The following is a 15,251-nucleotide window of genomic DNA, read 5'->3' on the forward strand; positions in this document are numbered from 1 at the left end:
CCATAATTGGTTCTTGCCTTCAAAAAGTTTGGGAACCGCTGTTCTACAAGAAAGGCAAGGACTTGATTGGTCGGCTATAGTATTCAGAGAGGAGGTTGGTTTTCTCAGTTACATTCTTAACTTCTTGTTGGAAGCAAGGTGTCACCATGATGGGATACACTACTGAGTTATCTCTTAAAAAAGGAATAATACAAATGATGTGTACGCAAATTTTGACTTTGTTTTCCTTGTACTACAGTATCTTCAAAACAATATGTAACATAATTTTTTTTAAGTGGCGAGAAACTGGGTCTGTTGTAAACATAAAGACCTGAAATAAGAATGTTTTAATGGACGAGAAGTTTGCAGATATTCGGGCAAGAATGGAGGTCAGTCTGAAGAAAACTTCACATTGGTTAGCACAGGAATGTGGTATCTAAAAAACATCAGCATTAAGAGGATTGAAAATGTTGAACTTTTATTCATATAAAGTTCAATAATTCATCAGTTAACACCAGTGGATCCAGCTACTTGTGTGGATTTCTATCGGATGTTGCAGTCCGTTCATGATGGTGTAGTTGATCCATCTCTTAATCATGACTGACGAAGTTTGATTCCATTTAAGTGAACACGTGAACTGACAGAATATAACATATTGGGGCACTGAAAATCCCCATTCAGATCATAAATTTTCTCTTGAAGATTAAAAAGTGTGCATGTAGTGTGGCATTAGTGTACACAGGATAATTGGCTCTATTTTCTTTTATGACACAGTTAACTGGAAACATTATGTTCAAAACATACTGCAGCATTTTTTTGCAACTTTGAGAAAGAAAAAAACAGCATGCCTACTTCCAACAGGATAGCGTCACTTTGCGTACAACTTATTATTACTCATTACCAGAGACCGGAAGTTTAGGCATTATGAATCATTGAAATAGGCAGGCAAAAAGGCATCATAAATAGCTAAAATAGGCAGGCAAAAAAGCATTATAAATAGCTAAAATACGCAATAAAAGGCAATTACAAAAACCTTGCACTAGACCCACAACCTTGCACTTTCCACAAAGGGATTTCGGCAGCAAGAAAAGCTTTACATAAGTCGAATGCAAAGTGAGATTTTTGACTCGATGTTGCAATTATTGTTGGAAGCAAAGAAATCTTCTTCTCAGTAGCCTTGGAAAGTGCATTTTTGTGTTTGGTTGTACTGATATGATGCGATACGAAATATTTAGCTAGCTACAACAATGTCGCAATGAAAACTGAAAGAAAAATAATGTTAGACCTGCACTCATTGTTGCCTTGTGAAATAAACACAAGCGATAATTAAAATGCTCACTGTTACACATTTTTGCACGGCAGCACTCACTGTTGCAAAGAGAATATGAACTGACTGAAAGACAATAATATACATTCAGTGAAGTCACTTTCATTGTAGCGGTTATAGAAATAAATTAAAATATACCTGTAGGCAATTTTTAATAATAAATTAATAAATAATAGATAAATAATCAAATAAAGGCAAAAAAAAAGTATGTATTTTGTAAATTAGGCATTTATATTTAGAAAAGGCAGAAAAGGGCAACATAAAATTGTGACGTTTCAATCACAAAGGTATAATTCGTACAGATTTACTTTCAAAATGAAGATAGATTTAACACATTAAAAAGGCATTCTGCCAAAGTTCTGGTGTCTGCTCATTGCATACACTAGAACAGATGGTTGATGTTTGATTGATTAGTCGGTGGACTTTGACCACCTTGTTCCCTGATTTAAGTGTCTGTGATTTTTATCTGTAAGGAAATTTAAAGCAGAAAATGTATGGAAACAATCCGCGTCCTTTTGAAGCTCTGGAAAATGAAATTAAACGAGTGCTGAGTGAAAGAAAATGAGCTGCAACATTGTATGAAAATCTTCTACAGCAATGTGATGTCTACATTCAGAGGTGAAATCACTTTCAACAACTTCTTCGATAAAAGGTAAGATCTACATTATTTCAATATTACTTATTTACTTTATTGAAGTTCACATTACATCTTAAACCCCGCACATTTGCTTTCCTTCAATACTCCCTGCCTCATTGGCTGACAGCTGCGTCCTCACCCCTCCTATACTGGGCCAAGTGGCATGGATCTTCCTAGCACTTGCTCATGCTGCAACCGGTGTAAGTGCTGGCAAATTGTAAATGGTTCTCACTGCACTGTACTAATATATCACTTCTTCATACTTCATACTACAGTCGCGCTCAAACCTCCTGACGTTTCGCAAAAGCTAGTAACATGCAAGCGCGATGTTGTCACAACTACTCTCTCCGTCTCTGTCTCTCAGCGGCAGTACTTTTAAAACTGTGGAGCGCGACCCTTTACCTGAGATTTGTTTGTTAGGGAGATGCAGAAGACTTAATAATAATAATAATAATAATAATAATAATAATAATAATAATAATAATAATAATAATAATAATAATATTTATTATTATTATTATTATTATTATTATTATTATTATTATTATTATTATTATCTTCAGACAGCATCGAATGAAATTAAGTCACAAAATATATAAAAATTAGTTGAGTCAGACGTAACTCGCTGAATTTATATCAGTTTTGTAAGTGTTATTTTTATTAGGGTTAATAAAGTTGTCGAATAACACAAAGGCGCAGTGTGATCAAATAAATTGAATGATAGGATTAATTTTAAATAGTAATTTTCTGTACAAATGAATTGATTGAATTGACATGGCCCTAAATAGCATTATGTCCATGCTGTCAGAGCACATTGTTACAAAAATAGCGGTTATTATATGCCTGTGTTTCGTTTAAGGAAAATGATGAATTAATAAAACGTACCTTTCCTGCTGCAAATTTCTACCCCAGTGGCAGAGCTAATGGTGAGCCAACATCGTCGTCTTCAGCGCCCTCACCATCAGTTTTACTGTCATCTGTGTCACTGTCTTCTTGTAAATTAATGACCACTGGTTCTAAAATATTTTCCCGACCTAACTCTTTAGCGAAATCTTCCTCTTGTAATTTCACCGGGTGTTTCACGCATTTTACCCAGTCCTCAATTGTCACATTATCAAATTCCTTATTTACAAGTTCTTCCACATTCGATATTTTAAAGTTTTGTTGTTTCTAGCGACCTCCCTTTTCACCCGGATTCAAATTAGTTCTATTGCATTATTTAGAGGAGGTATTTGGTATTCTATTAATGCTAACGGAATGGTATGGATCATTTTCCATTATAATTATACTCCCTTCCTCTAGATGATTTAGAAATCTGTTTAAGAACCAATCGCGAAATGATTATCCCGTCATTCTGAATACCCATGTACTACCTGGAACGAAACCTGTTTCAGCTGACCCTACATGGCAAACAATAAGTCTACCTCCCTTTCCTAAAGGCACTTTAAGACCTCCATTTCTATTTGAGTATTGCCAAACATATTTCAGAGAATGATTTTTGTTGACCCACGTTTCATCAAGATAAAATGTGGGTCGAGTGTCACCTGATTATCTGATCATGTACATTTTGCGCAGAAACGTCAGTCTTCCTTTCCATTAGATATTTTCGCCCATCATTGGTTTTCCTGTAGCAGAATCCCAACCGATTCAATAATCTTTTAGTGGAAGAAACTGAACCTGAGTAATTAATTTTTTTTCTAAGCAGTATGATTAGTTTGTCAGCTGTCGGAAATTTTCCGTTATCGTAAAAGTCAGTAATTGTACGTCGTATGTCTTTTTGGAAGTCGTCTAGATTTGTAACTCTTTTAGGAACATTTATATGCTTTCTAGGAGAATGGAACAATTTATTGGCACCCTGTGTTTGCGCTCTTTTAACTTCTCTGCAAACACGGGACATTATAGAGACACTTAAAGAACACGCCTCGGCAATCAGTGCTTGACATTTTGTAAAGTTAAGATTTTTATGCATTTTTTCAGCAGAGTATTTCCTAAAGAAATTATAAACACTGAACATCATTTTCCGAATTTAACTGCCATATCCACTCGATACACCATTCCCACTTGTACTGGGCTCACTAAGAGACATATTAATTGTTTTGAGAATGCCAAATTGCCAACACACAAAAAAGATATTACATTACACTTTCACATACCGTACTTTAAACAGAGCCAACTGCACACAACATCATCAGAAATCGAACTGACATTTCAATTTAGTAGTCTCTCTTTTCTCCCCTCACAAAGAGATAACTCAGTTTATATTCTGAAGAGACCCATTGTTTGAAGCTGTAAGTTTATGGTCCTCAAAATTCTTACATATGATAAACATTCCTTATCGCATCGCAGCTGTATAAACAACGTCCACTACTTCATTGCTGGAAGTCCGTACAAAAGCAATGAGACAGAGGCAACTGTGACGGAAAAAAATGGAAATCTTACGAAATTACGATGAAAACAGTACTCTTAATCAGAAACAACTCTCTGATTCATTAGAAATCCCATCATCCACATTAAGGATAATAATAAATCGCGACTTAATCTCTGCAGCTGCGACGTCGGAAGGATGCAAGCACAGGAAAGTGAAGGTGATAAACATGAGGACTTGGAAACATGCACGCGACAAATAAATATAAATTACTTTTTTTCGAAAGAATTGAGTACAGTATATATTGTAAATGTAAATGTCTTTGACGTACAGTATAGTAATTACATAATGGAGTAATGCTGTATTACCTTTCATGAATCATGTATTTCAATAAAGAAAAATGCTAATAGATACTGTATATAAATTAAAATTAGTGTGCCCGTCTAATACGCGGCCCCGATTAATACGAGGTTTACACGCGGTCCCTTGAACAGCGTCTTATCGGGGTTTTACCGTATTAACCCATAAAATTGGAACCACTGGGGGTAGAAATGTGACTTTTGTTTCTATGTGTTCAGAAAACATTAAACATTCATCATATATACATGCAGGGTCCCAAGAACATACCAATTTTCCCAGCCCACTTGTTATTTGATTTTGAGATTTCTAAGCGGCGACTATGTGGCAGGTCTGCGTAGCCCATATGTTGTAACGCAGCACTGCCGCTATTGGCTATCGCCGATAAGCAGACACACCTGCAAACGTCAGGAGGTTTGAGCGCGACTGTAATTAATTCACACATTTTGTAAGACACTAAATTTAAAAATTGAAACCCACCACCCCACATGCTAGCAATTTACTTGGAAATTCCAAAGCAGTTTTTGTGAATCTTCCTTGAATATGATTGAAAAGTGGACTTTGTGGTTATGAAATTTTTATTAGGAGTTGCCACAGGAAATAAAGGGAGGGCTTTTAGTTGTTACCAGGTTGATATTGCCACTAAGTTATATATATAATTATTCGAAACTTTTTCGGGCTTCCAGTTAGGTAAAAGGTTGGTGCTACATCATCGTTTCGAGGATGTTCATCTTCAGGGTTAACTGGTGACTAGGGGAAATCGTGTTCCTAATTTATAGTGCCAAGGGGAGGAGCCAGCTGAGCAGCTAGACACTGATTGGCTTGTGTTTCAGGTGTTGCGGACTGCGGCATGAACACGGCTGACATGTTCCCTTGTGCTGTGCAGGACTGACTGTGTTCTCCTGTGCCCTCCATTGATGATGGGCCGCTGTCTGGGTGTTGAGACTTTTTATCGCCAGTATCCAGGCGGCGCTGAATTGGAAACTTGAGTCCGGATTCAGGTTACTGTTTTGAGATGCAATGGCCAAGGTTTCTTTAACTCTCCTATTCTAGTAGCCCGAACACCTTGCTAGGACTTCGGTTTCATTGAAATGAGCCCTATGGCCTTTTTCAATGCAGTGTTCGGCCACTCCGGATTTTTCAGGCTGCATTAGTTTGATACTTCTTTCATGTTCAGAAAGGTGAGTAGCTATCGTATGTCCTGCCTGGCCAATGTGAGTTTCCTCACATTCACAAGGAATGTGGTAGATTCCAGGTACTCTGACTCCTAGACCATCATTTACTTGTCTGATCCTGTTCCTAATTTTAGGTGTACCTCAGAGTGCCTGGAATCTACTGCATTCCTTGTGAATATGGAGAAACTTACATTGGTCAGACAGGACGTACGATAGTTACTTGCTTTTCTGAACATTAAAGAAGTGACTCAAGTCTCCAACTCAGCGCCGCCTGGACACTGGCGATAAAAAGTCTCAACATCCAGATGACAGTCAGTCATCAATGGAGGGCACAAGAAAACACATCAGCTGGGCACTCCGAGAGGCACGTGATCAGTCAGCCCTGCACAGCACAAGGGAACACGTCGGCTATGTTCACACCGCGGTCCAAACACCTGGAAAACGACAAGCCAATCAGTGCCTAGCTCCTCAACTGGCTCCTCTCCCCGGCACTATAAGGAACACGATACACCCTAGTCACCAGTTAACCCTGAAGTCAAGGAAGATGAACATCCTCGAAACGTCAGTGTATCACCAATCTTTTACCTGGCTGGAAGCCCAAGAAAGTTTCAAATCATCACATTGTGAAGAAAGCTACAGTAGCACTTTCAGGGGTGCAGACTGTAATTCTGACCATTATTTGGTGATTGGAGAATTAAGAGAAAGATTATCAGTAGCCAAGCGAGTAGAGCAACAAGTTAATATTACTAAATTCAATATTTTGAAATTAAAGGACGAGGAAGCTAAGCAAAATTATCAGGTCGAAATTTCGAATAGGTTTGCCACTTTAGAAAGTTCCGACGAAGTTGAGAAAGAATTAGATGTTAATAGCGTGTGGGAAAATATCAGAGATAGTATCAAAATTGCAGCTGAGCAGAGCATAGGTTATTATGAAACTAAGAAAAAGAAACCGTGGTTTGATGAAGATTGTTGCATGGTAGTAGAAAGAAGGAAACAGGCAAAATTGAAATTCTTACAGGATCCAGTTGAGGAGAAGAGAGATAATTATTTCAATGAAAGACGGGAAGCAAGTCGTACACTTAGGAATAAAAAGAGAGGTTACTTGAAGGAAAAACTGAATGAGGTAGAAACAAATAGTAAGAATAAAAACATTCGAGATTTATATAAGGGTATAAAGGAATTTAAGAACGGATATCAGCCAAGGGTAAACGTGATCAAGGATGAGAATGGTGACTTGCTTGCAGACTCTCCATCAATCCTAAACAGATGGAAAAACTATTTTGCGCAACTACTAAATGTACATAGGGCAAATAGAAATGATCGGGACGAAATTGAAATACAAACTGCTGAGCCATTTATACCCGAACCCACGCTTTCAGAAGTCGAAATTGCGATAGAAAATCTGAAAAAGTACAAGTCTCCAGGTATCGATCAAATTCCAGCAGAATTAATACAAGAGGGTGGAAGTGCATTATATAGCGAAATTTATAAACTTGTACTTGCTATTTGGGAAAAGGAAATTGTACCAGAACAATGGAAGGAGTCCATAATTGTACCTATTTTTAAAAAGGGGGACAAAACCAACTGTGGTAACTTTCGAGGAATATCACTTTTGTTGACGTCGTACAAAATTTTGTCCAATATTCTTTTGAGGAGATTAACTCCGTACGTAGATGAAATTATTGGGGATCATCAGTGCGGTTTTCGGCGTAATAGATCGACTATTGATCAGATTTTTTGTATTCGGCAGATAATGGAGAAAAAATGGGAGTATAAGGGTACAGTACATCAGTTATTCATAGATTTCAAAAAGGCTTATGACTCGGTTAAGAGGGAAGTATTATATGATATTCTTATTGAATTTGGTATTCCCAAGAAACTAGTTCGATTAATTAAAATGTGTCTCAGTGAAACATACAGCAGAGTCCGTATAGGTCAGTTTCTATCTGATGCTTTTCCAATTCACTGCGGGCTAAAGCAGGGAGATGCACTATCACCTTTACTTTTTAACTTCGCTTTAGAATATGCCATTAGGAAAGTTCAGGATAACAAGCAGGGTTTGGAATTGAACGGGCTACATCAGCTTCTTGTCTATGCAGATGACGTGAATATGTTAGGAGAAAATACACAAACGGTTAGGGAAAACACGGAAATTTTACTTGAAGCAAGTAAAGCGATCGGTTTGGAAGTAAATCCCGAAAAGACAAAGTATATGATTATGTCTCGTGACGGGAATATTGTACGAAATGGAAATATAAATATTGGAGATTTATCCTTCGAAGAGGTGGAAAAATTCAAATATCTTGGAGCAACAGTAACAAATATAAATGACACTCGGGAGGAAATTAAACGCAGAATAAATATGGGAAATGCGTGTTATTATTCGGTTGAGAAGCTCTTATCATCCAGTCTGCTGTCCAAAAATCTGAAAGTTAGAATTTATAAAACAGTTATATTACCGGTTCTTCTATATGGCTGTGAAACTTGGACTCTCACTCTGAGAGAGGAACATAGGTTAAGGGTTTTTGAGAATAAGGTGCTTAGGAAAATATTTGGGGCTAAGCGGGATGAAGTTACAGGAGAATGGAGAAAGTTACACAACACAGAACTGCACGCATTGTATTCTTCACCTGACATAATTAGGAACTTGAAATCCAGACGTTTGAGATGGGCAGGGCATGTAGCACGTATGGGCGAATCCAGAAATGCATATAGAGTGTTAGTTGGGAGACCGGAGGGAAAAAGACCTTTAGGGAGGCCGAGACGTAGATGGGAGGATAATATTAAAATGGATTTGAGGGAGGTGGGGTATGATGATAGAGACTGGCTTAATCTTGCACAGGATAGGGACCGATGGCGGGCTTATGTGAGGGCGGCAATGAACCTTCGGGTTCCTTAAAAGCCATTTGTAAATAAATAAGTAAATTATTATTATTATTATTATTATTATTATCATCATCATCATCATCATCATCATCACTATTATTATTATTATTATTATTATTATTATTATTATTATTATTATTATTATTATATCTATTTTTAAGAAGGGGGACAAGACTAACTGTAGTAACTTTCGAGGAATATCACTTTTGTCCAATATTCTTTTGAGAAAATTAACTCCGTATGTAGATGAAATTATTGGGGATCATCAGTGCTGTTTTAGGCGTAATCGACTATTGATCAGATTTTTTGTATTCGACAGATATTGGAGAAAAAATGGGAGTATAAGGGTACAGTACATCAGTTATTCATAGATTTCAAAAAGGCATATGACTCGGTTAAGAGAGAAGTTTTATATAATATTCTTAATGAATTTGGTATTGCCAAGAAACTAGTTCGATTAATTAAAATATGTCTCAGTGAAACTTAGAGCAGAGTCTGTATAGGCCAGTTTCTATCTGATGTTTTTCCAATTCACTGTGGGATAAAACAAGCAGATGCACTATCATCTTTACTTTTTAACTTCGCTCTAGAATATGCCATTAGGAAAGTTCAGGATAACAGACAGGATTTGGAATTGAACAGGTTACATCAGCTTCTTGTCTATGCGGATAACGTGCATATGTTAGGAGAGAAATGGAAATATAAGAATTAGACATTTACCTTTGAATAGGTCGAAAAATCAAATACCTGGGAGCAACAGTAACAAATATAAATAATAATAATAATAATAATAATAATGATTTATTTAACCTGGCAGAGTTAAGGCCATACGGCCTTCTCTAACACTCAACCAGGAGTAAAGACTGCGTTACAAAAACACTACAAATTTACAAATTACACTACAATTTTACGCACAAAATTGAATAAGATAATAATAATAATAAAAAATAAACAACAAATAAGAAGAAATCGGACATAATATATAACATACAGAAAGAAAGAAAAAAGCATAATAATATGTGAACAGCAGGTCAAAATAAATGAGGCATACAAAAAAAAGACAATTATTCATAATAATAATAATAATAATAATAATAATAATAATAATAATAATAATAATAAAATAAGAATAGTAATAATGATGATGATGATAATAATAATAATAATAATAATAATAATAATAATAATAATAATAATAATAATGATAATAGTAGTAATAAAATAGTGCAGTACAAAGTATACAGTGAATACAATATTTCTAAGTACACACAATAAGGAAAATTAAGATTATATATAGCTCAACTTATCACATTAGAGATATAACATTATCGGAAAATATGAAAACAAAAATATAAAATAAGTTGAATATCATTAGAACATAAAAAAAAATGTGAAAACGTGGAAACATGCAATACAACACTTGTCATAATAGTAAGTTAGTTTGGCAACTCGTCATAAGATAATTTTCTAACTTTGATTTGAAAGAATTCAATGTTCGGCAGCCCTTGACTTCAGGCGGCAGAGAGTTCCAGTGACGAGAGGTAGCAACAGTGAAGGATGAGGAATACAGAGACGATGCGTGAAGTGGAATTTCTAGCGTGTTATCGCGTTGTGATCGAGTATTAATATTATGATAGCGAGAGAGAGTATGAAATCGAGCGAATAAATAATAGGGGGATGAAGAGTGCATAATTCGATATAAGAGAGAAAGTGAGTGCAGATTTCTCCTCTCATGTAACCTAAGCCATGATAACTTCTTGAAAGAAGGTGAGATATGATCATAGTATCGAACATTACAAATGAAGCGGACGCACGCGTTATGAACACGCTGTAGTTTCTGAGCGGAATCAATCCTGAGATCACTGAACAAAACGTCGCAATAATCGAAGTGAGGTAGAATGAGTGTCTGTACCAGCGTCTGTTTTAATTTAGATGGATAATGATACAATCTTTTTAGTGAATGGAGAATAGAGAATGCCTTCTTACATGTATATTTAATATGCGTATCCCAATTGAGATTAGATTCGAAATGTACTCCGAGATTTTTGACGGTAGAGCTAAACGGGATGATTGTTTTATTCAGTTTCACAGGCGGAATATTCAGGTCGTTGACTTCAGGAATTAATCTACGGTTCGCGAACAGAATAGCCTGTGATTTACATGCGTTTAGGTTAAGCCCAAATTGTTGAGACCAGGAAGAGATGGAATCAAGATCTTCATTCAGACTATTAATGCTATCGTTTAGTGCGTCGGGACGGGCTGAAATATACAATTGAACGTCGTCTGCATATATTTGATATCTGCAGTGCTTAAATGAGTTGGAAATTCCATTTATATAAATAGAGAAGAGCAAGGGGCCTAATACTGATCCCTGAGGAACTCCTGTATCTACAGTACGCCAGGAAGAGAAACGATTATTAGATATGACACGCTGCTGGCGGCCAGTAAGGTAGGAGTACATCCAGGTGATAGCACTATCAGAAAGGTGTAGCGTTTGTAGTTTAGTCAATAGTAGATCGAAGTCAACAGAATCAAAGGCTTTGCTATAGTCCAATAAAACTAGTACAGTAGCCTGTCGTTTATCCATGGCTGCGCGTATGTCCTCAGTAACATTCAACAAAGCAGTAGAAGTGCTATGGCCATTTCTGAATCCTGATTGTAAAGGGTCTAAAAGATTAAATTCTATTAGGTAGTCTGACAACTGCTTATGAATGATGCGTTCCAGAGCTTTAGATAAAACGGGAAGAATGGAGATTGGCCTATAGTCTTTTGCAGAAGTAGGTGAATTTACTTTAGGAAGTGGGCGTACCAAGGCTGTTTTCCAGAGTTGCGGATAAACAGACGTGATAATTGAAGAATTGAAAATATGAGTTATTACGGGAAGCACGACATCGACTAACTTATTGATAAAGACTATGCTTATGTTATCAGTGCCTTGTGCTTTAGATTTAATGCTTTTAAGAGCCCTTCTTACTTCAGAATCAGTAATGTGCGAGAAGAAAAATTTTTCGCGAGAAGGTGGAGGATTAGCTAGGAGAGTATAAATGACATTCGGGAGGAAATTACACGCAGAATAAATATGGGAAATTCGTGTTACTATTTGGTTGAGAAGCTTTTGTCATCTAGTCTGCTGTCAAAAAATCTGAAAGTTAGAATTTATAAAACAGTTATATTACTGGTTGTTCTGTATGGTTGTGAAATTTGGACTCTCACTTTGAGAGAGGAACAGAGATTAAGGGTGTTTGAGAATAAGGTTCTTTGGAAAATATTTGGGGCTAAAAGGGATGAAGTTACAGGAGAATGAAGAAAGTTACACAATGCAGAACTGGACACATTGTATGCTTCACCTGACATAATGAGGAACATTAAGTCCAGACGTTAAAGATGGGCAGGGCATGTGGCATGTATGGGCGAATCCAGAAATGCATATGGAGTGTTAGTTGGGAGACCAGAGGGAAAAATACCTTTAGGGAGGCCGAGACGTAGATGGGAAGATAATATTAAAATGGATTTGAGGGAGGTGGGATATGATGATAGAGACTGGATTAATCTTGCTCAGGATAGGGACCTATGGAAGGCTTATGTGAGAGTGGGAATGAACCTCTGGGTTCCTTAAAAGCCATTTGTAAGTATTATTAACATCATCGTCGTTATTGTTATTATTATTATTATTATTATTATTTTTATTATTATTATTATTATTATTATTATTATTATTATTATTATTATTGTTGTTGTTGTATTTTTTGTATTCCTGCTTCATCACTCCCTAGATGCACACAACATGCATACAGACATATGCACACATGCACAAATTCTAGACTGTGTGTGGATATATCTACATCAGTTTATATCAGATATCTGTGGAGGAACATCAGGTTCTAAATAAGGAGTTTTTAAATCCTTTGAAATGCTTATATTTTGTTACCACAATTAGGAAATTTCAAGATTATCGATATGGAAATAGAATAGGTTTGAACCTAAGAATTCGGGGCTTAGTCACTTGTAAAGAATTATAGCTTGTCATTTAACTTGTATTCATATGTGGTATTAGAGATTTTGGTATAACATAATTATATAGAATTACAATAAAATTGTATCTTCTAATGAAGTTCTTTGACTGTTGCAGGTTGTAGACGAATCAGTCGTGCAAAGTATACCTGAGAAGGCTCCAGTGAAAGCAGCCATCGTGAAGGCTGAATGGTTTTGGATGTCGATCCAGAATGAGGGCTGTGCAGATGAGAAAGATTATCTCTTTGAAGACGTAAGTTCAGTTTTTCCTAACAGGATGTACATAGTAACCATCATATATAATTCTTCATTTGGCTGTTGGTGTGTACCTGTGAGAGAAAGAACATGTATTTGAACAAAATAGATCAGTAAGACAGGTATACTCTAAATAAAATGTCTGTAGTTTCAGATGTTTGTACAGAGACTCAGATTCAAGTTATGTGGGCTTAAGGGGGGGACATACATCTGTTGCTAGTATAATTTTATACCATATTTCAACATTTTTTCCCTCAGAATATGTAAGTCCTTTGGAAATAAAAATTGTATGCATAATATATACTCTCTGCATATCACTGTGCAATGTAAATGTTTTTTAAAACCTATTAGCTAATTTTTTTTAATTCTGAAAATTTGTGGAGTAATTTGTTCGACTGGACAGTGTTTACAGTATAATTCAAAAAGTACTTAAGATATTTTACTGAAACTTTGCATGCATGTATAGTTCTCCCACGTACTCTAAAATCTTTAATGTAGATTGTGTAGTTTATTTTTTAAAAGTGACATTAATCAATATTAAAAAAAATTGTGTGAAAACAATAATTATTTTTAAAACTAAACTATAGATTCTTCATTAAAGATTTTGTAGTTTACATTTTACATTAAAGATTTTTTTCACGTGGAAAACTATACTGAAATGCGAAGTTCCATTAAAGTATTTTAGTACTTTTTGAGTTGTCAGGTAAATGCTTGTCTGGCTGAAGAAAATACTCCACAAATTTCCATAATTAAAAAAATAACTATTAGATTTTCAGAAACATTAAAATTTCTTAGTGATGTATAGGTGGTATATATCAAGCATGCCAGTTATTATTCCCAAAGAACATAGATTCTGAGGAAAATAAAAGTTGAAATATAGTAAAATTATACTAGCGAAAGGTGTACCCTTCCTTAAATGCAATTTGTAGTGCAGAGAGACTCTGGTTAGGGAGGTTTTGGTGTCGCGATATTATCATTTCATTATATCTCCATTAATCATAATTTGTGCTGGTTTTTTTTGGGGGGGGTGAGGTAGGGGGGTAATAAATGCGAAAAGTGACTTGGAGATATGCCAAGAAGTATGTGTAGGTTTTACTCTGTATATTCCTTTTTAAATCACAATTTTTGTATGAAATTAAACTAAGAAAAACATAGGCAAGTTTACATACACTTTTGACACTAAATATTACACTCTTTGACATTCAGTTATCTTAGCATTAGTTTCTTTTCACTGCTACTCCCAGTAGTTCACTCTTGTATGGTAAATTTCGAAGCAATTCCCGATGCAAAGTCCCACATCACATCTCGCACAGTAGATGGTCGTGTACTTCTATGTAGCCTTGTCAGTGTGATGCTTGCCTCTGTCTGAGCAAACTTTGCATGTACACTGAGTATGACCGTTTTGTTTCGATCCTGTACCAGGAATCCTGTGAGGAAAATGATCTCTTCCAACAAGCCTGTCACCAGTACTTAGACGTGATTGTATTGTCATTTCCATCCTTACACTTGTAACAAGACTCTCTGCAACTTTTGCGATGAACTTGGGGAGTGTCAATTTCTTTACACATTTTTTGTGATGCAAAATATGTGCATTCACAAGTGCAAGATCAAAGGGGTGAAAAAACTTTTTCCACCACTTCAATGATTTCCTCTGAAAGGAATAATATGAAAGCATCTGATCAGATTTATCTACTCCTATTTTGAATTTATTATAGTACACAACTGCAATGGGTTTTATTTTTTCATGCTCTGTTTTCGATGTTGTTTCAACAATGTGATCATCATGGGCAGTCCTTAGTAAATATACATCACGCCATTTTATAGCTAGGAGATGATCTCTTTGTGCAGTCAGTTTTCCCTTCCTCTTCCTCTTCTTCCTCTTGTTCTTCCTCTTCTTCTTTCTCCTCCTCTTCTTCCTCCTTCCTCTTCTTCCTCTTCCTCCTCCTCTTCCTCTTCTTCCTCTTCCTCTTCTTCTTCTTCCTCTTTTTCTTCTTCCTCCTCCTCTTCTTCCTCTTCCTCTTCTTCTTCCTCTTTTTCTTCTTCCTCCTCCTCTTCTTCCTCTTCCTCTTCTTCCTCCTCTTCTTCTTCTTCTTCCTCTTCCTCTTCTTCTTCTTAAAATATATCTTTTGGCATTTCTCTGTGATTTGCCATAACAGTTCCTACTGCTTTTGTTTCAACAGTCCACAGGTGATCGAAAAGTTTTGGACTTGTAAAATATCTGTCCATATAGACTGTGTGCCATTTGTTTGTTACTGGTTC

General features: G+C 36.0%; 1 protein-coding gene across 4 annotated transcripts in view; it reads left to right on the forward strand.

Annotated features, from left to right (window-relative positions):
- Positions 1 to 15,251, forward strand: part of pbl (epithelial cell transforming 2 pebble) — a 192,599-nt gene that overhangs the window by 91,837 nt on the left and 85,511 nt on the right. For all 4 annotated transcript variants that reach the window (XM_069833481.1, XM_069833482.1, XM_069833484.1 and 1 more), the window contains one exon: positions 12,856 to 12,990. In XM_069833481.1, coding sequence (XP_069689582.1) covers positions 12,856 to 12,990 — 135 coding nt within the window. The remainder of the gene's footprint in view (positions 1 to 12,855; positions 12,991 to 15,251) is intronic.

The sequence above is a fragment of the Periplaneta americana genome, chromosome 8, assembly GCF_040183065.1.
Source record: "Periplaneta americana isolate PAMFEO1 chromosome 8, P.americana_PAMFEO1_priV1, whole genome shotgun sequence".
Lineage (NCBI taxonomy): Eukaryota > Metazoa > Arthropoda > Insecta > Blattodea > Blattidae > Periplaneta > Periplaneta americana.